The 23836-nt window shown below is 39.6% G+C and overlaps 1 protein-coding gene across 2 annotated transcripts in view; it reads right to left on the bottom strand.

Moving 5' to 3' along the window:
• sgcd (sarcoglycan, delta (dystrophin-associated glycoprotein)) overlaps positions 1–23836 on the bottom strand; it is a 240833-nt gene that overhangs the window by 98734 nt on the left and 118263 nt on the right. For both annotated transcript variants that reach the window (XM_072661482.1, XM_072661481.1), the window contains exon 2: positions 12005–12190. In XM_072661482.1, coding sequence (XP_072517583.1) covers positions 12005–12190 — 186 coding nt within the window. The remainder of the gene's footprint in view (positions 1–12004; positions 12191–23836) is intronic.

Genomic DNA, 23836 nt, shown 5'->3' with positions numbered 1-23836 from the left:
ACTTTGAGCATTTTGTCACACTTGTATTAAAGCCTCATATCTCAGAAATGTTTATTAAGGTAATGTTTAATTCCATTTTGTACAATCATGACAATGTTCACATGTAGTCAGGACTACTGTCTTTTTCAAATGTATGTATGTACATGTATGTGCATATCGTTATGGTATTATTTTATGTTACAGCACCATAAATACTAGATATTAATAACCCAAGTGGTGCTTATTTTTGCAGGAACTCATCCCCATTTAATCTCGAGATACTTACACTGCACATTTGTTTTCTGTCAATATCTAGAATCAGAATATCTAGATCTTTCAGTGTGAATTTCAATATATAGACAAAAGTATAAGGACACCTGCTCATTCAGTGATTATTTTATGAAATCAAGGGTATTAAGAATGTGTTTATCCTGAACTTGTAAGAGTAAATGTCTCTACTGTTCAGGGAAGATCTTTCTCAACTCACCTCAAAAGTATTGGATGGAGCACCATTCATCATTCCAGAGAACACAGTTCAATGCAGTGGGGGGTGGGGGCTTCATACATCTCTACCCCACACTTGGCATTAGGCATAGTCAAGTAGCTTCATGTTTATCTGTTCCTGAAAGACAAGCGGTATGTGCGTGCATTTGCACATCTATGTCAGCAATGGGTGCAACTTAAAGTAGCTGAATGCATTAATTAGAAGGGTATAGATATAGTGTATCTTGGAACTTACTGTCATGATACATACGGTATATGCAATGATTATCATGTACTTTCTATAATTAATACTTATTTAAGAGCTAGAGCTAGAACTTGGGGACTGTAAAAGGAAGGGTTACCATTATTACCATGACTAGCATCAACTAGAAGAGCACAACCCCCCCAGCACTGGCTATGGAGCAGTGGAACCGTGTTCTCCAGAGTGATAAAGTCTTGGATAAGCTTTGATGAGTTTTGGATGAGCTGGAGTAGAGTTTGTGATCCAGAACTAATCAACAACACATCAGTACCTGACCTCACAAACTCTCTTTTGGCTGACTGTAGCCAAATCCTCCTCACAGCAATGTCCCATCATCTGGTGTAGAGCCTTTTTCCACAGAGTAAAGATGTTATTGTAATAAAAAGAGGACAAGCCTTCGATTAAGATGCTTGATTTCAGAAGAAACACTGGATGACTGGGTGTTCTTAAATGTTTGATGTCTCCAAAATAGTGACTTTACAAGAGAATGCAGAAAGGCTCTTCATTTTGAATGGAAGTAAAATAAGAGTTTATCCCAAGTCATTTAGAACATTACTATCGATCCATTCATCCAGAAGTACTCACACAGTGCACTGAGCAGCTGCAGGGATCCAACCATGGAGGAAACATGGAAAAAAAAATGGACAAAAATGGAGATGCATGGTTTTCATTGGACAGCAGCGATATCCTGTAGATATAGAAGTATAGGTCTGGGCATAGTCAGATTCTTTGCTCTAGCTAACTTAGAAAGCATAGAAAAAAGGCAAGGAAGTAGCCATATCGTGTAGATTCTTATCTTATGTAAAAAAAAAAAAGATGCTCTAATAACTCTTGACTTGATGTGTGGGCTGACAGACAGCACTGTGCTAAGTTTAGATGGCTGTAAGTGTTAGTTACAACCCTGCAATCGGTCACTAGGGCACGCAGTATGCTTCACTGTTGCTATACCAGAAGCACATCAGCCTTTCGTTCATCATTCTGTTCTGCTATCCAGGAACCACTGATCAATAACTTTCTATCTTGTACCTGAACCTTGACATAACACTGATGACTCATCGTGATTGAATGCCTGTAGCAAGAGACTGAACATGAAATCTAAGCAGCAAAAACGTGGCCTAGTGGACCGATCTGCTATGTGCATCAACATGCACTGTGAAAATGGTGTGAAATTCTCAGACTTGATCCTGTTATGATGCTTTAGGAAATGATCCAGTTTTTGTCTTATATTTCGAGACTTCATCATGATATGATATGATTGTGTGTAATGCGGTTTGATGATTTTGGTGAGATTCATAATTTCTGTACAGAATAAAACTGCATATACAAAATGTGACTGGAGAAATATCTATAATAATAATAATAATAATAATAATAATAAAGAAATATAGACAAAACCAAACATGGTGGTGGTGGGAGTTACATTTGACAAAAAATGAGAGCATATTTTATTAGATATTTATATAATCAATTATAATTAAATCTTACAATTCTTATGTTCTTACCTAAACTACAGAGAGTGTCTAATGATTTCTGCAAACTGTGATTTCATGAATTTAATAGGATCGCCATCTTCGTTCCAGCTCTTTCAATATTATATTGATAATGTTATTTCATTTAGTTTAAAGGTTAAGATCTTTAAAAACCCAATGGAAAACTGTCCAACCTGACTAGTTACAACAAGCAAGCTCTCCCATTGGTTAAACCTTCAGGAGCTGGACTGAATGCCTTTTACGTAATGCACTACACAATAATCGGGCCATTTTTGAGGCTAATTTGCTCCTCCCAACAACTGCGAAAAGACTCTGATATCAGAGTGATCTTAAACGATGATCCTTTCAGAGTATCCTGTAGTGTGTGTGGTGTCCGTAGTCTTCAGTCAGTCATTCATTCTTCTTCTGCCCGTGCAGTCGACGCTGCCTCTATGAGATGTTTAATATTTACAACTCACTGTCCTGTAGTGTAGGGTAGATGCCGATTCTCTTGTGTGAAACGCAACACTGATGTCATGGCTACCAAATGGGAGCCGAGCTGAACCGAATTTACCTTAAAGCTATTGCAGGCCTGGTAGTAGCTTTGAGCACAATGGGGCAATGCCTTTTTAGCTGGAATACTGTGCTATTAATGACTAGCGTTAGTAGTTGGCTATAGTATTAATTATGATCAAATGATTTTCCATAAAATGTTGGACCTAAAATTCAGTGGATTTAAAACAGCTCAGAAGCATCTCAGAAGACTCAGGATGTTTTATTCATTGGTTAATTGAGTTAGGTGGTGATGTTGGTAAAAGCGTCAATAACTCTGGTGGATTGGAAGAATGTTTCCTAAGTTGATGTTTGGCATCATGGGAAACAGATAATCATGTTTCAGCTCATTTGTGTTTTAGTCAGTTGAATTTTCTATTTTGGTTGGTGAAATAGCTGATGAAGATGCATCTGTGAAAAGTAAGTTATTACTGTGTGCACACTCACGAAAAACAGAGGACTACTGAAGTTCCCTAAAGTGACAGAGATGATTAGCTAGATGAGGCATTGCTGGTATGCTTTTTGTGAAATCAGCTAAACTTGTTGATGCAGGCTAGAAGTGTGCAGACTAGTGGAATAAGTGCTCATTTTAGCAGGTTAGCCTATGAACCTATCTCCAAATGTCTACTGGGTAAAGATAACCGTGTTAAGTTATTTATTTTGCCCCCTCATCCTGCAGCCGGCCCTGCACATTGTATTTTTCCAAAACCCACCAGTAATAATAAGCACTATAGTGATGGCCAGCAAGGCCAATTGTGCTTTCTCAGGGCCTCGGCTGCCGATGGCTGATCTCTGATCATAGTGACAGTGTCTTAATCTGCTGGACCACCCAGGGCCCTGATACATAGCTTTCTTAAATATCCTTCAGATCGATTGCTGATGCATTTTAAACTTGCAAGATGCAAGGGGCAAGGCATGCATTACAGTTTGTAGCGATGGAAATTTTATTTGAATGGTTACTGAATCCTGCAGTCACTGGAAAGGGCTACTGAATCAGTCTGATGAGTGCTAAAGCATATTTCCATGCATATTTTGAAGTTGGGGTTGATATGAGCCTCATTTTGCTATTTTCAGGATAATGGAATGACTATGGCAGTGCAAGAGAGATTGAAAGCTGAGGAAATGAATGGGTTAGAGGCAGGCGCAACCCAGCTTGGCCAAAATTCCAATCGTCGTAAGTAAACCCCCCACTGTCAAATCATGGAGCAAGCGTCATGAGCACAATGAGCGAACCCCCGACAAAAATAGGTCTCCACGTGGACCTGGCAAACTGAATCACACAGTAAAGCTTTCCTTCTTCTTTCTTTTTAATGCTTTACTCCCAGCAGCCTCCTTTGAGGAGTATGAAGCAGAGAGTGGCACTTTGCTGCTGGAGAGTTTCATGTGGTTGTCATCATACTTTAGCACAGCTTCCCCAAGTTCGGGTACACCTTCTTCCACCTGATGTGTGAATAGTAGAGTATGACACAGGAGAGCCAAGTCTCACCAGAACTGTTCTTCCAGTGCTATCTTAATCCTGGTAAAAAAAAAAATGCTACATATAGGACAAATTCCCAACTGACATATCCATGCTCTGCCCACAGACTTATTCTTGTGTTGTTTCAAATAATATTTATGTGTAAATATTTGTGAACTTGTGTGTGTGTAAAAGACCACACTGTTTATATAGATTGACCTAACATTAACTGCAGGGAATTTCCATTGGCTTCAGCAATAAAGTGCAGCTCTCACTGTGACAGAGGTGTCAATAAAGCTGGACTGAAGTGGGAGTTAGTTCACAGGTTTGTTAGCTGAAGTAAGAAAAATGGAGCAACGAAACCAAAGAACAAGGAACACAGAGCTAAAGTGTGAAACTTAAACATGGCTGACACTGTGGAAACATATGGTAGACATTTCAATTCAATGGGGAAATTAACTAAAAGTAAAAACCATAACACAAACCCTCGGCTGAACAAACAAGAAATAGCTGGGGGTAATGATGAGAGGGTGAGGCTAGAGATTAGACACAGGTCAGACAGATAACAAAGGCAGGACAAAAGAAAAAAGCTGTATGAACCAAAACAACAACAAAGGATTGAGGACACGGGGCATAGACAGAGTGGAGTAAGTATTGTACTCATTAGGTTGAATGGGATTTCTGCCAGCATTCTGGAAGGCTTGTTCGACCTCGCAACGGTTGCTAGGAGTGAACACGTTGTTGGATAGAGCAGGGATAGTGACTTTGTGTAATTTCCCCTCAGTATCTCTGGACTGGACTGGCAAAAGTTCTGGGGAAATATCACCATCTGTGGATCTGTCCTGTCAGGGGAGTTGTGTTGTGTGTCGTGAGAGACGTTCTAAATGAGGACACGTTGGCCATTGGAAAGACCATCGAAAGGTGTTCTTGTAATGCTCGACATGGCAACATGACAAGCCAGTGGAGAGAGGCCTCCCTCATTTTGGAGGTCTCTACAGAGGTGTAAAAGTGGGTGTAAAGGTTCAAATGGGATCCATGCTTAACATTTGTTCATCAGTTTGTTGTATGCTGGGGAGAGGGGAGCGAAGAGTGTATCGTCAAGGCTGAGGCTCTCCTGCCTCTTTTCCGGCGTCTCCTGGTGTGTGGTCTGGCGGCCGAGATGAAAGGTGCTCCTTCTGTGTTTACAAACCAGGGGTCTGCATTGTAAAGTCCCATTTGCAGTGAGTGATCGTCAATCTGATTACCAGAAGTATTTGTCGGAAGTAAGTGAAGTTGCTAGCAACATTCAGTGCATTAGAAGTGACATATAAACACCAATTAACAAAAAACTACCAAGACTAGAGGGAGCTCGCAACACAGCAGCCATGCTCAACACCATCGGCAGCCATGTTCAGCTGCTTTTTCTGCATTATTGAGTCGAGCGCTACAAACTATTCCTGAGGTTTTTGTCAGATTTTATCAGTGATTATAAATATACTTAAAAACCTTCCAGTATTTTGGTCTCACCCCATATAGTCACTTCAGTGAGCAGGCTTGCTAATAGGTAGCCAGATATGAAACCATGGATATAAGAACATTTTTCGAGAGGAGTCACAGAGAGAAGCCATCGAAATTGATTCAGTAGCCCCAGTATAAGCATCGACAAGTAAACAGTGGAACGATGTTGACATGGTAAGCATTGGGAAATGTTATCTGCGTTTAGCTCACTGGCTAACATCAAGAACCCTTGTGATAGAGCTCTGGTTAACGTAAGCTGGGTTTTTCTTTGTATAGTAGACGCTACATTGGGGCTTGTGATGTGTGTCTCTGCCATTGCGAACCTGACAGTGGTATTCTGACCCAGATAGATAGATAGATCGATCAGATAGATAGCTCAGATAGATCAGAAAGATCAGATAGATAGATAGACAGACAGACAGACTGATAGATAGATAGATAGATAGATAGATAGCTCAGATAGATCAGAAAGATCAGATAGATAGATAGACAGACAGACAGACAGACAGACAGACTGATAGATAGATAGATAGATAGATAGATAGACAAACAGACCGATAGATAGATAGATAGATAGATAGATAGATAGATAGATAGACAGTTGTAGAGGGATATATATATATATATAGATAGATAGATAGATAGACAGTTGTAGAGGGATAGATAGATAGATAGACAGACAGTTGTAGAGGGATAGATAGATAGCTAAGTTACTTTAGTTATTTTATTAACATCATGTAATATTACAATGACAAAAATTAAAACCTAATTGTAAATCTTACATTTATGTTAACTTGGTTTATACTATGTGTAGAAGTTCGACTCTGCACAACACTTTATTAGTGTAAAGTGAATATATCATACTATATATGTAGTTAAAAGCAGAATTTCAAAGTTTAAATCTTCCTTCAGGCAACATTATATGATTTTAAACTTGAATGAAAAAATGGAACCTTATGACACATAAAATAAAATGCAATGTTATGAAAATGGCGCCCAATACTACAAACAAACCAAACACTGCATTATTGTAAAAACAACAATATCCCCCAAACAATTGGACTGCTGTTTTCATTGTAATATAAATGGTTTCTCCCATTTTATCACAATTATAGCATTCAGCTTTGCCAACATTTAGAGCATGGCATTATTAATGAGAAAAATCCAAGAGTAACACTTGCCTGAAGGGCAGCATTGATAAGCATATAACCTACATCAGCCTTTCATGACAATTGACATAAACCTAAATAAATATTCATAAAGGCTTATTTCGACAAACATCACTTAATTGGGTGCAATCTCATTAGAATTCACTAATGCATCCATTCTAACACTTGTTGGAGTATGAGCCAATAAAATTGGGAAAGTGGGTAAATGTCAGTTATCATGAAAGGCTTATAAAGAGTCTGCTGCATCCATATTACATCACCACAGTGCGCCAACGGCATAGAGAGATTTTGAATATTTGTCCTTTATATTTATACATAAATATAGATTTCCATTTGGTTGATCATATCTTAATAATATTGAAGTTGTACGTGATTTTAGGGCCTGCACATTTTAACACTCAATGTTCCCCTTAATGCTTGCATTCTGTTTTCCATCCTGGAGTCCCTGAACTCACTCTAGTAGCTGCAAACTCAATTGAAATTTGAGGTTTTATCAGCTTAGTACTAACTTACTTATTCAAAATTTATGAGGACTGCTTATAAATATGATCTTGACTAAATGCTTTAGCTTAGTGGCAAATAAAGAAAATCAATGTACTATATACCATATATAGTCCATTAAAAATAAATAAATACATAAAAAAAAAATTAAGTGGTGGAATACCCATGTTTAAGGTTTCTGAAATGCAGACACCTACATTGTGGCAAAAGGACAGGTTAAGGTTTCAGTTATTTCCAGCTATATAGGCATCTTATTTTTTTGTTATCATCATTATTATTGTTGTTATTATAATTATACATGCAGCACTAGAATCCCTGAAGTGTGACAGTCTTTACAAAATGCAATGCTTATTGGTACACTGGTTAAACGGTCTGTACTGTCTAGGCTTGTCCAAACATGTCACTTTCAGAACACAGCCGGCATGTTTCTCAGAAGAAGGGAAGCGTGGCAGGGTTTCCCTCTCACTCATCATTGCCCACCAGCCAATTAGACGTGTTTACGCTTCTGTGACAGACTCGAGCAATTAGCATTCTCCTCCAAGCATGATGAGGCACTCAACAAAGCACTTCTCTTGTACTTGAAAACAAGGAGGTGGCAAGCTTTCATGCATTTTGGAGGAAGTGCCACAGCTTGTGGCATTTGTCAATTACTGCATGAATACCGCAAATAAAACAAGAGCTGATCTGCCAACATGCCTTTCCCTTTTGTCGGAAAACTCCAGCCGAGGAAAACGTTCACTGCAGTCACTGCAAACTGACAGGGCCGTTTAGCCCCGCTAACCATGGAGCACTCAAAATCATCTCAGCGCCATGCTAATTCACGCAGCCGTGCTCCATGCCATCCGGGTCTGTGAAACCTCGGCTTTCTAAACCCTCTCGAAGTGAGCGCCTTCGGGGATGCTGCAGAAAACCTCCCCAGCACTGTCATTTAGAAACTCCACACAGCAGCCTTTGAACTGACACTTATTGTCACCTCCCTGTGAGTTCAATTAATTCTGGTGTGAGGCTCGCTCTTGGCCTAGTATGTGTCTGTGTGTGTGTGTGTGTGTGTGTGTGTGTGTGTGTGTGTGTGTGTGTGTGTATGTGTGTATGTGTGTGTGTATGTGTGTGTGTGAGCATGCGTGCGTGTATGTTTGTGTTAGCGTGAGCTGCTGACTTGAGTTCACACTTGACCCATGGCTTATACAAAGCCCTTGTGACAAGCTGCTAGTGCGATTCTTCCACAGCCGCCTAGTTTCTTGTGACATACATTTCCATAATGGCTTGTGAGGGTATCAAGGAGGTGGTACTTGAACAAGAGCGGGCAGCACGAGCTAACTGTTCTCTTATTGATATAAATAGAGCTGCCAGAACTCGGGGAATCTACTCCGGACCTTCCTCCAACATGACGACGCTAGACTAATTGTTTATCTTGGAAAGCACTGCTTTCAACTGAATGTAGAGGACAAGTGTATATATATATATATATATATATATATATATATATATATATATATAGCCAAGTGTTGTCCTAGAACTGCTGGATCAACTGCGAGACAATGTAAACTAGCTTATATCGCCCAGCCATCTGCCTTGACAAGGCCGTTCTTCATAACTCAGCATCAGAGCATGACAGGGACTTGTGAGGGAAGCCACAAAGGGACCAAGCTAAAATGATTGTTGTTCGGGGGCTGAGACGGGACTTAAGGTGCACCCCTGTGTACAACTGGATGCATGTAAAGCATCACAACAAAGCACATCTGGAGGTTTTGCTTTGGTTTGAACGATTCTAAAGGCTATTGGGAACAAACCTAACACCCCCCCCCCCCCCCCCCCCCCAATCATCAACAAACACCAATTCTAGGGGAGTGGCAGCACCATGTTGGGACATCTCTGAAGGCAGTGGTGGCTAAATGTTTGGAGCACTGGATAACCAAGTGAGGAGTGATAATAAAGGCACATAGGTTGTGGGCAAAATACAAGGAGATACTGCAAAACAACCCGTCTCAGTCTGCTTAAAACATCTCAAGCTTGGCAGAAATGTCACCTTTCAGAAGGACGATGATCCTAAGCACAAGGCCAAGCAACACAGGAGTGGCTGAACCACAAAAAGGGGAATGTTCTATAGCAGCAAAGTCAAAGCTTGGAGCAAATCTGCCCAGAAGAATGCATGAAGATCACTCCCAAACTGTGAGCGAAGCTGGTAGAAACATACCCTAAAGCTGTTATGGCAGCAGAAAGAAATCTCAGCGTTAGATTACCATTCAATAAACTAGGATCCAACAAAACAGCATAACATTGAACTCCCCTCAATGTGTTTTCTTTACAACCAGTACTTAAACAGTTCTTTGGGGCAATTCCACAGAAGATCCATTCATTTTTATTGAACAATCCTCTGAAACATTCTTTAGGGCACTAAAAGTGGTTCTTTATATTTAAGTGTAGCTTTCCTTAATTTGAAGGGTCATTCTAAGGTTGTCCCTGCCAGAACTAGGTAGTCCCAAGTCAATCTAGCGCATGCTTCAGACCTGATGTAACTGACCCCAGGGTTCAGGCTCGTCAAAATATACACTTTAGGATATTAAACATGCGCAATTAAACATGAATAAGGACATGCACTGCCAAATGGCTGTGTAGAGAAATCAAGCACCGCCTGAGCGTCCTGTTATCCCGGTTCCAAAACAGAGAGTGAATATTACATCATGGTCAGCGGGGCTGAAGGAAAGAGATATATTCAGCCTTCTGCTCCAGCACACATCCCAGGATGCCTCTTCCAGCTCAGCTACTGGTATTTCATAGTCTTCTAGCATCAGAGGACATTAAATATTTCATCCTTTCTCCAACCTTGACATGGCAGCCCACACTGAGGTGCTAGCAGGCAATTTTAGGTGACATAAATCTGAAAGAAAAAAAAAAAAACCTCCAGCTGCTCATCTGCACCTGTCCATTCCAACAGACCTGATTTCCATGGCTCCCCTGTGCACCTGCTGCCCTTCATTCGGTGATCATTCCAGTGGAATCTGGTGGCTTTTCATATGACTTCTAACCTTTGCTGCAGATCAGTAAAGGGGAAAAAATAAGATGTGCATAGTTGCCATAGCCTAACGAAGGACATTGTCATTCCTGACAGCATTGTGAGGCACCGCTTCTGTATGTTAGGTGTGAACCAAAGTATGGCCAAAGTATTATTATTTTTTTTTTTTTTTTCATTTTCTGGCTGCCACTGAAATAGAATTCACAGTCTGCTCACATAACTCTTAAAACAGGAATGAAATTCTCTCATGGAAAAGATGGCCCCAGGCTTTTTTTGGTCACCATGTGCCATCTGATGTGTCCTCATGAGGAAAGTTCGTGTTCCTGCAGACTCCAGCTTACATCTAACTCTGCCCTCACAGCCCATTTGTAATCCAAGATCTTCAGCATGAGACACGTCGCACCAAGCAGGGAGGCGCGAGAAAATGTACCCTGAGTGAGGCTCGCTCAATCTCATTCATTCATTTGTCTGATTGTTTGATTGTTTACCGCCCAGTCTCTAATTTAGGCCTGTTGAGGAGCTCATCTCAAGCCTTCTCTCTAGTCCTTATCGTGGTCTCATCGGTGCTGCAGATTACATAGCTAGAAGGCAGGGATTCTTGCTAAATGCCTCATTTGCTTCACGCATAAAGACCTTGGGCTTCATTCTCCAGTATCAGAACTTTCTAAAGATTCATGACCACAACTATGCTCTCATAATGATGGATCCCATTGTTATTATAAATTAAACAAATCCTAGGTTATAAAACATTGGTGAATATCAGAGTTTCCTGAAAACTACATTACACAGATTTTAAGACATTTCTTCTTAAGAACGGTTGATGAATGAGGCCCATTATTCCCAAGCCAAGCAATACTTTTAGCTCAAATTATTTAAAATGAAATGTCCTTCATTTTTTAAAAAGCTTAGATGCGGTCAATAGAAAAAAAAAAACAATGGACGTTTCAGAACGTCCCCTTTGGTTCATAAACCCAATCCAACCAATCACAAGTCGACCACAAGGGAGGAAAATGGAAGTAAAATGTAAATGATGGGCCCTTCCATGCATGTTAAAGATAATGGAGGACCTCATTCCATCTACTGAACTACGCCCCCTGTATAAACAACTCTTCACTGCAAGCAAAGCAAAGTTCCAGCCAATCAAAATTTCGAATTCTTCTGAAAAGCAACCCAACAAATACAGTCCTCCAAAAAAGGTTAGCCACAATAGCATTAGAGAGTTGTAGAACCCCTAGAACAGCTGAAAATCTGACCCTTAAATATTAAACACAGCCTCCGCATGAGTGTCCTGCAATTAATCAAAGACCCATAGCGCAGTCGAGATTCAAAGGCTCGGTAACTGCGCAGAGGGTGGGAGAGAAAGCGGGCCAGTGGGGCTGAGCAAATCAAGTTGGAGGCAGCTCCACGCTAACGCAGGGAATGGATCGACCACTGTGAGCCAAATGAAAGCGGCATTCTGCCGAGCCGCGGCCTGCAATTACGGAGCCATGATTGGAGAGCCCCTGCCGCGAGAGCGCCCATTATTTCCCTCACACTTCCGAGCCAGTCAAAGAATCAATGTTTCCTGTGCAATAGCAAAGTTCTCCAAGTAGGGAGTGGGCCGGGGAGGTAAACAGCACTTACTATGGTGAAGTTCATGACCTTGAGGATCCAGATGGTGAGCGCGAGGTTGACCAGGATAAGGATCATGAGGAGGAGGACGAAGAAGTAAAGGCAACGTTTCCGCCAGCCGTAGATGCCCACTTTGTACACGTGCGGTTTCTCTGTGCTCTGGACATTGTTCCTATGAGTGCACTGTTCTTGGGTCATCTGCAGAGAAGAATGCAAAAGGATACATCAGATCAATCAACCAAACAGACCTACAAAAATATGTATATATGAAATAAATATGTATGGAAAAAAACTTTGAATAGTTATAGAACTTTCCCAGTAAATGAACATCTCTGATCAATGTCAACAATCTGCTTGAAATTTGATGGACACCAATAGACATCTAAATTCAAATGATTACAAGTGATCTGTGGGGGACATGTCATGGAAATCCCTTGTAAAAAGTCACTTTTACTAGAAATCTCATTAATATAAATTTTTACTTTCAATTTTCATCTAAATATTATATCTAAATACTTTTTTTTATTCATTTATTCCTGCCAGTAGGTGGTACACCTCATCTATAGCATAATCTACAGTCAACTACAAACATTCAAAACCTTTGAAAAGAGGTTTACTGTACTTTGTTAACTGCAGTTGCCAGGTCATTATAAATAAAGAACATTCCTTGAACTAATTGCAGAAAGTACTTAATTCTGGCCAAAAAACAAATACCTATTGGCCCTGTTCACCAATATTTTCCTAATAAGATCCTTTTTTTTATTTGTTCTTGAGAGTGCAAACAAAAGTCTACATCTGATTCATGATGTGTTTATAAACCACAGCATTATTCACCACTCTGCTCTTGTAATGATGGATCCCATTGCCCTTGTGAATTGAACAAATCTAAATTCAATATTTTTCATTCTCATAATAAAGCACTGAAAAAAAAAAAAAAGATAGTGTACATGATTTCAAATTCAATTTGATTTGCTAACATAAAGGCCAAACATTCACACATGGCATTTCCCAAGACACAGATATATGAAATGTTTTAACGTTAGTAAACATGTATTGGTTTGCAATCAGATACATATTGAACTGAAAGCTGTTTAGATCAAATTATTTCCAAAACTGAGTCAAGCAAAGCCTACGCAATTTCAAATGCTGGTGCCACAAACCATTATGTCAGCAAAGTCACAGAAGAACCTCTTCTGGTTTCGTAAACCATGTTTGAGAAAGAAGACCCTCAAGCATCTTTCACACCTTAAACTAAACTAAAGGTTCTAAACCGCTTAAAAAGTTCTTCCTAGAGTGAAATCTGCAGGACCATGCTTTTCCTGGCTCACGGTTGAGAAGCACTGGTCTAGTAAAATCAAGTTCTTGACTTGAGAACTGTGTTGAGTGACAGTTCTGGTCAGGAATCCGATTGATTGACCAGTCCATCAGCTCCTTCAGATCTTCAGATCTTACTCCAACCCCTGTACCGCCGATGCTGGGACAGCGGCCATTAATGTTGATTCTAATGGCCTGGTTGAAAACAGCGCAAAGGCATTGTAGACTTCAAGTGCCATTAATAATAACCTAATAACTGAAGGCCAAAATACAATTTACTGTCGATGGCTCTTGGAGGCCAGGGCTGTGGTGGCGGAGCCAATCGCATTTGACAACCGCACATTCAGCGCTAACTGAAACAAATGACAGCAGACAGCTCCGTGAAAGCTCCACGGCAAAAGAGAGCACAATGAAAAATTCAGTGATTATTTCCCTTCTCTGTATCATTGCGTTTTACATCCTCTGCTCGGCCATTATCATACTTCAGACTGCATGATCACTGCATTTTAAGCACACAATCTGTCACATTAGAGCACATCAGACCGAATTGCAAATGGATGGCACTGTGTTGCGATGGCATCCCATTCCCAGCTGAGCTGCGCTGAAGTGCCACGGGAAAATTGAAACAGCTGGAGCAGGCTGGAGGTTTAGCAGTCTTTTATACTGCTTCTACTGTACATGTTCATTTGCATGAAAGCACTGCATGTAACGAACGGCCAGTGGGAATATTAACAGCATTACATAGAAGAGCAGAGCCTTGCATGTGTTTCCTGTAATGATTGTGAGAAGAATGTGCTGCTTTGGCTCCTTCATTTCAGATGTCCACTGATGAGATGGTCTAGGGGGGGGTTAGAAATTTTTCCAATTATCTTTGCCATTTTTAGTATTACCAGTATTTACTTTTCTGCAAAGCAGTAAAGGTGTAGTTGAGGTAAAACAGCTGGGTGCTGATCATTTGTTTATACTATGTGTTGCAATATTCAGTCACACTGTTCATCTCGTCGCAGTCTTCCAGTCTTCCTTCAGAATGGAAAGCACGCTCTTGAAAATAAAGATACCAATTTCTTGTTGCACATTTGGTTCCCTTAAGAACCTTTTCCCTCACTTTAGGGAGGGGCTTTAGGAAGAACTCTTGACTCTGTTATGTAATGGTTCTTTAAACATCTACAAGGTTCTTCAAACTCGCACTCACTTGTCGAAACAGGGTTTATAGGGCACTGGTTCTCAAAGATGTTCTCAGGGACCCCCAGGAGTTTCAGATTCTTGCTCCAGACTAACTTGCTGCACATTGGAATATACTCTAAAGTCCTTTTTGCATGGGATTAAACAATTGTGGCATAAATTAGGAGTGGCTACTCAAATGAATTCCCCTTTCATTACCTCCGAAAAATTGTCCTGTGACCACTTCTAAAGTTTTATAGCATGATAACCAGTCTTATAACCCACTTAATAATGCATTGTAATGCATACAGTTTAGTTTGGAAATTAGCAGCTAAAGACAAAAGCTGCCCGAAGTGCCTCACTTTTGAGGAGTCCTTTGGCTCAACTTCTGGATTTGAGTGTTGTACTTGACGTTTGATACAGACTTGAATGACCCGAGGTATCTGTGCCAATGTTTTCTCCAGTGCCTATATTTTTTTTTTCCACAGAATATGACGGAATATTTCTCTACATGTTGATTTGCACAGAATTGATATAACCTGAGGTTATTTTTACAGCTTGTTTTACAGAATCTAAAATGCGTGGTTATGTTCATTAACGCAGGAGCGAGCAGTCCCTTAATCCTGGTACTAAAATTACTGAGAAACTCTAGTAATAACTGTATTACCCACCATTCCATGTAAAACTCATCCATCTGAATAGGGGCTTAAGACTTAATCTTTCACCCGTAATAATAGTGGAACCCTTTTGGGGGCTGTACAGAACCATTTTAAACAGTTCTGCAAATAGCAATCTGCAAGTGGGGGGGCTGTACAAGATTTTCACCATAGAATCATAAGAGTCAGTCACCAGACAGAGACCCATTTAAACACAGAGTTGTGTGGTTCTATGAACCATTGCCTTTACTGAAGAACCTTTGAAGAACTCCTTTTTTTAGGAATGTGGAGCAAAACTTTATACAGTCTGGAGGTCCCTGAGGACTGGGGTTGTAAAAGGAACCAACCGTGTTCCTTAAGGTCAGCTTTATTTATTAAGACTACCGGCTTTGCCTACACTCATCATTTTCCAACCTTCTTTAAAAAGCAAGCTCTAAACTGATGCTTGTTTAGATAAAAAAAGTAGAAAACCAACCAAATTCCCCACAATTTGCTGGGCAGTATATATAATAGGAGGCTACAAAACCACATGGAAAATGTTGCTTCCACACCCTGGAAACTTTGAGTGCAGAGATACTATGTGTGTTCTAGAGTGACCACAGTTTGCAGTAGTCAGGGAAAGCTGACGCCACACTGTATGTATCCCTAAGACTTCAGACAACATGAACACGTTAAACGCAATCCTTCATAATAATAGCAATAACAACAATATGGTGTTATTAATGAGCTCTCACTCATAGCTTGTTGAAATAAGCAGAAAACTCCAAATTAGTTGTATGTTCTAGTCTTGAACCTGTTGATACAGAATGCATATTAAATGTTTGATTCAGTACTGAGCTAGCCATCGATGTCATTGATTACATATAGTAATTATATATACATTACATAGTAATAGAATAGCAAAATGACTAAGTAATTACAGTAAAGCATGGCTGGACAATTTTGTCCAAATATTTCATAATAAAATACATCATATGCAACTTTATGGAAGACCAAAAACTACTTTTCCATACAAGCAGAAAGTCGTCAAATACTAAAAGACACTGGAGAACACATAAACAAACGTATGCATCAGATATTTGTTCTAAAAGTTGAAGTTGCTGTTATACAGCTGATCCATTCGCTTAGTTCTTGCTATGCCGACACCATAGGGAACACTGATTGGTAGAGTGAGCTCATGCCACCCTTACAAATTTGTAAGAATTGTAAAAGGGGGGTGTATTATAATAGTTGCATCATTGCAGCATCATAATAATGCCATCACTGTCACAAAGAAATCTTCAAAAGCCATCTTAACTTTCAATGGAAGTCAATTTAAAAGAAATCTATTCCAAGTCATTTTGGAGCATTTCTGTTGGTCTGCTAATTATGTGTTTTTGACACAATGCAAATAACAGCGGGCCAGAAGTGTTATTACAAGCTCCTTTTACCAAAAAATAGCCCCACCAGTTTGTACAGAAGTCCCTCCAGATACTGAACAATCCACCTTAGTGCCTCTGTGCATTAAGAAGTCAATGATCTAAAGGGTTAAAACACACATCGGCAAGACGTTCATATCTTACCATACCTCTTGGCATTGTGTTTAAAGATCTGACAGCTTAAACTAATGATTACCCCAAGCATTATTGACTGAACACCTTCTGCATAATGATTTTCACCCAGGCCTGTGCAAGACGGATGATGCGATTTGAGAGTTGATTGACAGCTGAGTAGACTTTCCTATGGAGATAATTGCATGTACAGTGTGTTAGTGCGAAGGATTAGGAGTTAATATTTCTTTTATAGCCGTTTGCATAGTCAATATCGGCTTCTATACGATACACCTAACTTCCACAGCAGACCAGAGATTTAGCACAAATGAGGGTTTGTGGAATGACTAATGGGGCTCATTGAGGAAAAACAACATAATTCATTTGCTAATGGTTCTCTGTGGGGGAGAAAGGCAAACTCCGGCGTCCCACTTTTAACTGTGGGGGGATGAGTGCTCTTCACAGTTGAGTAACTACTGCTCTCCAAAATAAAGCTACATTCACTTAGAGCTGCCTGTGTTTTTGGCTTAATGCCCTTTCACATGAGAATTCACCAACTGAAAACAACAGCGGCGCGCATCTGAAAAGCATGGCTTCGAATCTAATGAGCCGAACATACACAGTCTCCATATCTGAACTTGTACGTGTAGAATCATCCAAGCCAACTCATGCAGGACAAGCACACTGACAACCAAGACACAGCATACAGGTTTAATAAGCAGCTATTTTCCTCTGTTTTCCACTGAGAGATTTCTGTCGGCACATGGCAGCACAAGCACAAACCTGATTATGCTCCCAGATGTACTGCGCGGAGGACAATGCCTGTGTAATATTAAACACGGTCTGAACCAGGCAGCTCCTTCCTTTTTAACTTTCGTTTAAACCGCAGTAGATTGATTAGTTAGTCATCTAACTAACTGTCTAACTGTCAAAGGCAGTTTTGAGGTGAGTTCCCACACTACAGGCAGAGTGGAGGAACCAGGGGTTCAGATGATTTAGATACTATAACTTAGGATCTTTCAGCATTACTGTAATACTGTTCAAAAGTTTGGAATTGCTAATCAGAAGTTTGGAATCACTGTTCAAAAGTTTGGAATCACTGTTTAAAAGTTTGGAATTCCTAATCAAAAGTTTGGAATCACTATTCAGAATTTTGGAATTCCTAATCAAAAGTTTAGAATTGCTAATCAAAAGTTTGGAATTGCTAATCAGAAGTTTGGAATCACTGTTCAAAAGTTTGGAATCACTGTTCAAAAGTTTGGAATCACTATTCAGAATTTTGGAATTCCTAATCAAAAGTTTGGAATCACTATTCAGAATTTTGGAATTCCTAATCAAAAGTTTAGAATTGCTAATCAAAAGTTTGGAATCACTATTCAGAATTTTGGAATCACTATTCAGAATTTTGGAATTCCTAATCAAAAGTTTAGAATTGCTAATCAAAAGTTTGGAATTGCTAATCAGAAGTTTGGAATCACTGTTCAAAAGTTTGGAATCACTGTTCAAAAGTTTGGAATCACTGTTCAGAATTTTGGAATTCTTAATCAAAAGTTTAGAATTGCTAATCAAAAGTTTGGAATTGCTAATCAGAACTTTGGAATCGCTGTTCAGAAGTTTGGAAATCCTAATCAAAAGTTTGGAATTGCTAATCAAAAGTTTGGAATTCCTAATCAAAAGTTTAGAATTGCTAATCAAAAGTTTGGAATTGCTAATCAAAAGTTTGGAATTCCTAATCAAAAGTTTAGAATTGCTAATCAAAAGTTTGAAATTGCTAATCAGAACTTTGGAATCGCTGCTCAGAAATTTTTTAAAATATGCAATTTTTTAAAATATGCAATTGCTGTCCAAAATTCTGTTCAAACATTTTTGAATTTGCTGTTTTACTAATTGAATTGCTGTTCTAATATTTGGGATCACTGTTAAAGAATTTGAATTGTTTATTTTATTATTAGACATAGACATAGACATATCCTGTGCAACTTTGCTAATTATTAAAAAAAAATTAGGGAGCTGTGAATGAAAATGATGACATTGTGGATATGTTCAGAATAATGAACAGCTGTAGATGATTTTAAAAGTAGTCAACTTTAAGAGCTTAGATCAGCAGATAAATAGATAAAAAGATCAGTACAGTTAAAGTTGTTTATCATTTTATTTACTTTTCTGAATTTATGAAATATCTAAAATTGTAAGTGTAACTTATTACTTGTGTCAGTTTTGCCAGGCCAATCGACAAACCTAAATATAATGTTTAATTGTTGCAATAATGAATGTTTTTTAGACCATGCTTGGATAAAAAAAAAGACATTTGTACATTCTTAACCTTTTAAACAGACATCAGGCCCCTAGCTCGCAATGGCCCAAGTTGAAAACCACTAGTTTGTATGCATCCAAATGGTTCTTTCAGTTGTTGTAATTCTATATAAAACCAATGCCTTTACTAAAAACCCATTGAAGAGTGTAGTTATTATTTATTGTTTAGTAGATACACCAGCTATATAGGTGCAATCTGTATGTGTACAAATACCCCATCTGTGGACTGTAGGACCATCAGATTATTTGGGTGGTGAACCATTTTCAGCACAGCAGTGACACTGACATAGTAGCGTGTGCTGGTATGAGAGCACAAAAGCGTCAGTGGAGGTTTTCACACATCTGTGTCACTGCTGGATTGAGAACAGACTGGAAACCAAAAATATCCAAGTGGCTCTGTCAGCAGACACTGACATCTGATAAAGGCTAGAGGATGCAATTAACAGATCCAGAGCTACAGTAACTGTGAACCACTAAGGTGCAACAACAAGGTGCCAAAACTCCAGCAATACTGCAATGTCTGATACACCTGTATCTGTGCCAAAAACATGATGGTGTCATGCTAAGAATGGTCTACCACCAATATTACACATCTCTGGTCATATGATGGTGCCCTGGTGGTCCTCTTCTATTGATGGATGGGGCAGTGGTTGGGCTGATAAACTATGCAGCAACAAATGGGCTACAGTATACAGTAATAGAGTCATTATAATCCTACGGGTGTTTCTGATTTAAAAAACAGTTTAGCAAATTACATTTCTGGCAACTGTTGCCAAGTAACCGTGAAAGGTACAAGTATTCGAATATAGATTTGTTTTAGATTTTCTTTTTATTTTCTGTCATTAATAAAGAGTTTAGTAGAAAAACCTTCATGTTACCAAATGATCACTAATTTCCATTAGCATCTCTATGTAATTGTAAGTACTTAGTTAGCATCAAGCTAACAGTGTTGTATCTACCTTTTTTCCTCACTGGGGCGAATTCTTAAAAAGCCACCCTACTTCTAGAATGGTCGACGTTACAATGATCCATCTATCTATCCAGCTATCCTTCCATCTACTGCAAGACGATGCCTCCTCCAGCATTTGATGCATCCTGGGTGCTGGCATAGGCCACTTACTGGATGAATCATCGCTGCCTCCAAAAATATGACTCACATACTTCCATGTAATTTGCCTTTAATGGAAGCTTATCTTTTAGCATTTAATTACATGTTGTGTTAACCTTATTATGCCGAGCGTAATTCCCTTCCCTCCCAATTCTCTGAAAGGAGAAGTAATTGGTGGCGGAATTATTTAAGAAAAGCAACGTCTACAGAGAGATAATGCGGGACAGCGATAATTCCTTTGTGCAGTCCTTTGTGTTAAAGTATTCAAACAGCACTGCAATGCAGAGGCCATGGCTACAATTCTGCAGCCTTAATGTTCTCCTGCTTCCTCAGTCACAGCAATAAGCAGCAGACTAAGTATGTGTTAATCATCTGGAAGCTCCATTACGTTGCCACAAAGCATCCCCGGCGAGCAGAAAAAAAAAAAAAAAACACAATAGCCCAGCTCCCCTCCAGCTGCAATAAAACAAAAACATCCCTCCAAATTACAGACGACTAAAAGCACAGCCAGGAAATGCAGAAGAGGCGGAAAGAAGGGAGCAGGTTAGGCGGAGGCAGCCGTAATTAAGACGTTCCTGTGTAAAAGCCTGTGGTCTCGAGGCTGTCCATGACTGGACGAGGAGACAGGGGTAAAAGGGGGGTTGGAAAAAGAGGGCTGCCAGAGCACGTCAGTTGGCGAGAGACAGGTCACAGAAAGTTAAACCGCCACTCCACTAGTTCCTATGGGAGCACCAAAGATGGCAAGTTGCTCATCTGTGAACTGGAGCGTCCCTCTCTGTTCTGCCCTTGTCAGGATCTAGCACTTCAATTGTTCAGACTGTAACTGTACGGGGGCCGGAGGCGAAACACAGTCGCGGTGACAGATCGAGCAGGGAAAGATCAAGGGCTATCGACCGGCGAACTTCACAATGTACTTCAGCAGGCCAAAGCCATAGGGAATACATTTTGGCCAAATGTAGGGTATTAGAATTTTTTATTTTTTTTTTGGTCTTTTTTTTGGCAGAAATTCAATCTCTTTTTTGTATATTTTCTTGGTGTTGCTTTTCAATTCAGTATGAAAAATACCTGCAAATGTATTGTAAACATTGATTTTCCACTACTTTAGGAGGTTTGGTTAACAATATTAAGCTTAATGCTCCTAAATGATATGACGAGCAGGGTTAACCTCTAGAAATCATGGTTATTGTCAGAGATCCCCGATGCCTGGTGTAATTTGGTATTAGTTATTATTTCTTACTTGTAGCTAATTTTAAAAAGCTGCAGATATTAAACTCAGATCTACTGAATGTGTTCAAATTCCCAGACAAAAGTACATAACAATGCAATTTTTATATCACATAACTCCATTATTACATATCTTAAAATATTTTAGCAAATCAAAAGCTACATTTTTTTAAGGATTAGATACTTGGTGGTGTAAACAGCTGACAGATTGGACTGCTGATGACTCCTGACATCACACCAAAAGGCTTAAATGGGTGCAATATGCCATTATTACCAAGTATCTACTAATCTTGTAATCTTATTTGGGTACCGGGAGTGCCTACCAACCCACAAACTGTTGCATAAGGCTAACTAGGAGGACTTTTACTGCCCCCATATACAGGGGGCATATATCACAGTATCACTGTATAACTGTATATTGATCCTGATTTGAACCCCTTAAACAGCCTACGGACCACCCGCGAGTCGAAAGTGTTATTCAGAACTTCCATTACCAGAAAATAGCCCTAGCCTAGTTTGTACAGAAGTCCATGTAGTTATTGAGTAATACACCCTAGTGTGTAATAAGCCTTGTTGTGTTGAGGGGTCAAGTTGCTGGAAGATTTTGTCTGTGCTGTGGAAGAGCAGGCGAGTGAGGGAAATGTGAATTAAACCCAGGTGAAGTAAATGTTAGCTAGCTTGTGCAAACAAGGAGAAAATGAAGACTAAAGTCTAAGGCTTGGTGAGCCCAGGGGAGAGGAGGGGTAAAGACTTATGGAAAAAAGGTGATGGTGGGTTAAGCAGTGGCTCATTATCATTTAAAGGAACAGGCTGTTCTGAACAGGGTTGTTTAGACAGGCTGAAATGGGTATAGTTATAGGTGCTTGATCCTTAAATCAAAAGCATGTGTCCCCAGCATCAGCGATCACTGATTTTTATTCTACATGAACTTTGATAGCTAACAGTTCTGGTGGCATGTTGACATATTAGGTACAGTACCCAGCAGCAGCATTCCCTCTGCCCCCAGCTGCCGTGACTGAGGATAAGACAAAGAGAAACGACGATAAGCAGAATGCGGAGCAGGGAGTTACTATCTCCCATAACTCCTTTCACACATGTAACCCAGAGATGTTATGACATTTTTTCATTTAAGAAGACGTGTACGGCTCGGTGAGGGAAACGGTTTTGCTGTGAAGTCGGACAGGCAATTTCCCCTCCAAAGACCCTATAAGATTGCAGGTAATGTGCGACATTGAGAACATAACAAGTCATAACCTTAAGGATCAAGCGCTAAAACCTTATGACAGTTTTATATATGATGCTGCTACGTTAATGCAGCTGAGCTAGTCCCAGGAGACGGGGAGCAACAACTATCATATTCCATTGAAAGTCAAAAGTACAGTGCTTTGACCCTGTTTACAAATACTGAAACATAAACAGGCCATTTAGCATCTTAAAGCCCCTCCCCATCAATGAAAACCTCATAAATAAATACAAATAAAAATATAATGTTGTATGTAAATGTAAAAGTTTCAAAAAGTCAAATAAAATTGAGCACATTAACACACAGCCACCCAATTAGCCAATAACCGCTTCACACTGAAGTTAGAAAGAGTGTTGTAGTTTCTACTACATTATAAGGAAGGCCCAATACAAGACAGCCAATCAGCACAGAGATTGAGAGATGTTCACATATGTCAGCTCTTAAGGTACAGTAACAAAAAGGCCTGTTTAATTCTAAAGGATTAAAAGTTGTAAAAAAAAATCATTGCTGTCCAATAAAAACCTGTATCTCCAAAATAGTGACTTTTGCTTTAAAGCATTAGACTTTAACTCTTAGTTTTGAATGAATGTCAATGTAAAATAAGAGTTTTTACCAAGTAATTTAGAGTGTTTCTACAGGGTTCAAATGATGGGGAAAACTAAAAAATGACAAAAATGGAGATACATGTTTTTCATTGGACAGCAGCAAGATGCAAACACCACTTCAAGAGGGTCCCTGACTAGAAATTAAAGTACTGTCAGTTAAGAAATAATCAGGAAAGTACAAATCTGCATTTTACTTCAATTAACGCACCTAAATAGATCCACCTCCAGTAAGGCCTACACCACACGTCTGAACTGTTCCTGCCTACACCCCAAAGTGATCTTACAAAAAGCTGTTTATGTAGTAGCTTAACAAGTGCAACCACCTGAAGTAATACCAAAGCTGCATTAACCTGAGCTAGCAGTGTAGACAGAGGTACTCAAAGAGTAACAATCCTCAAAGCAAAGCTACACAGGTAGCTAATGCCCTACAGCGTTCCCATTGTAATTTATTCATAACACTCTTACCAAAAACAAGAGCCTTTTTACGGTAGCCTTGACTCAACATGCAAAACCCAAAAACCGGCAATTTTCTGTCATGCTTTTTTCTCCGCTCTACTCCACCTTGCAGCTATTTTAGGGATGCTACCTGGCATACCACAGCTCAGGATTTGAGGCTAAATCCTGCTATTATAACAAATGTCTCCCGTTCTCTTTGTTCTTGTGGCACATCTGGCAGGCTAGAGAGCTCAAG

Source organism: Salminus brasiliensis, chromosome 18, assembly GCF_030463535.1.
Source record: "Salminus brasiliensis chromosome 18, fSalBra1.hap2, whole genome shotgun sequence".
Lineage (NCBI taxonomy): Eukaryota > Metazoa > Chordata > Actinopteri > Characiformes > Bryconidae > Salminus > Salminus brasiliensis.
The sequence above is the reverse complement of the archived record's forward strand: the minus strand, read 5'-3'. Positions and strand labels throughout refer to the sequence as shown.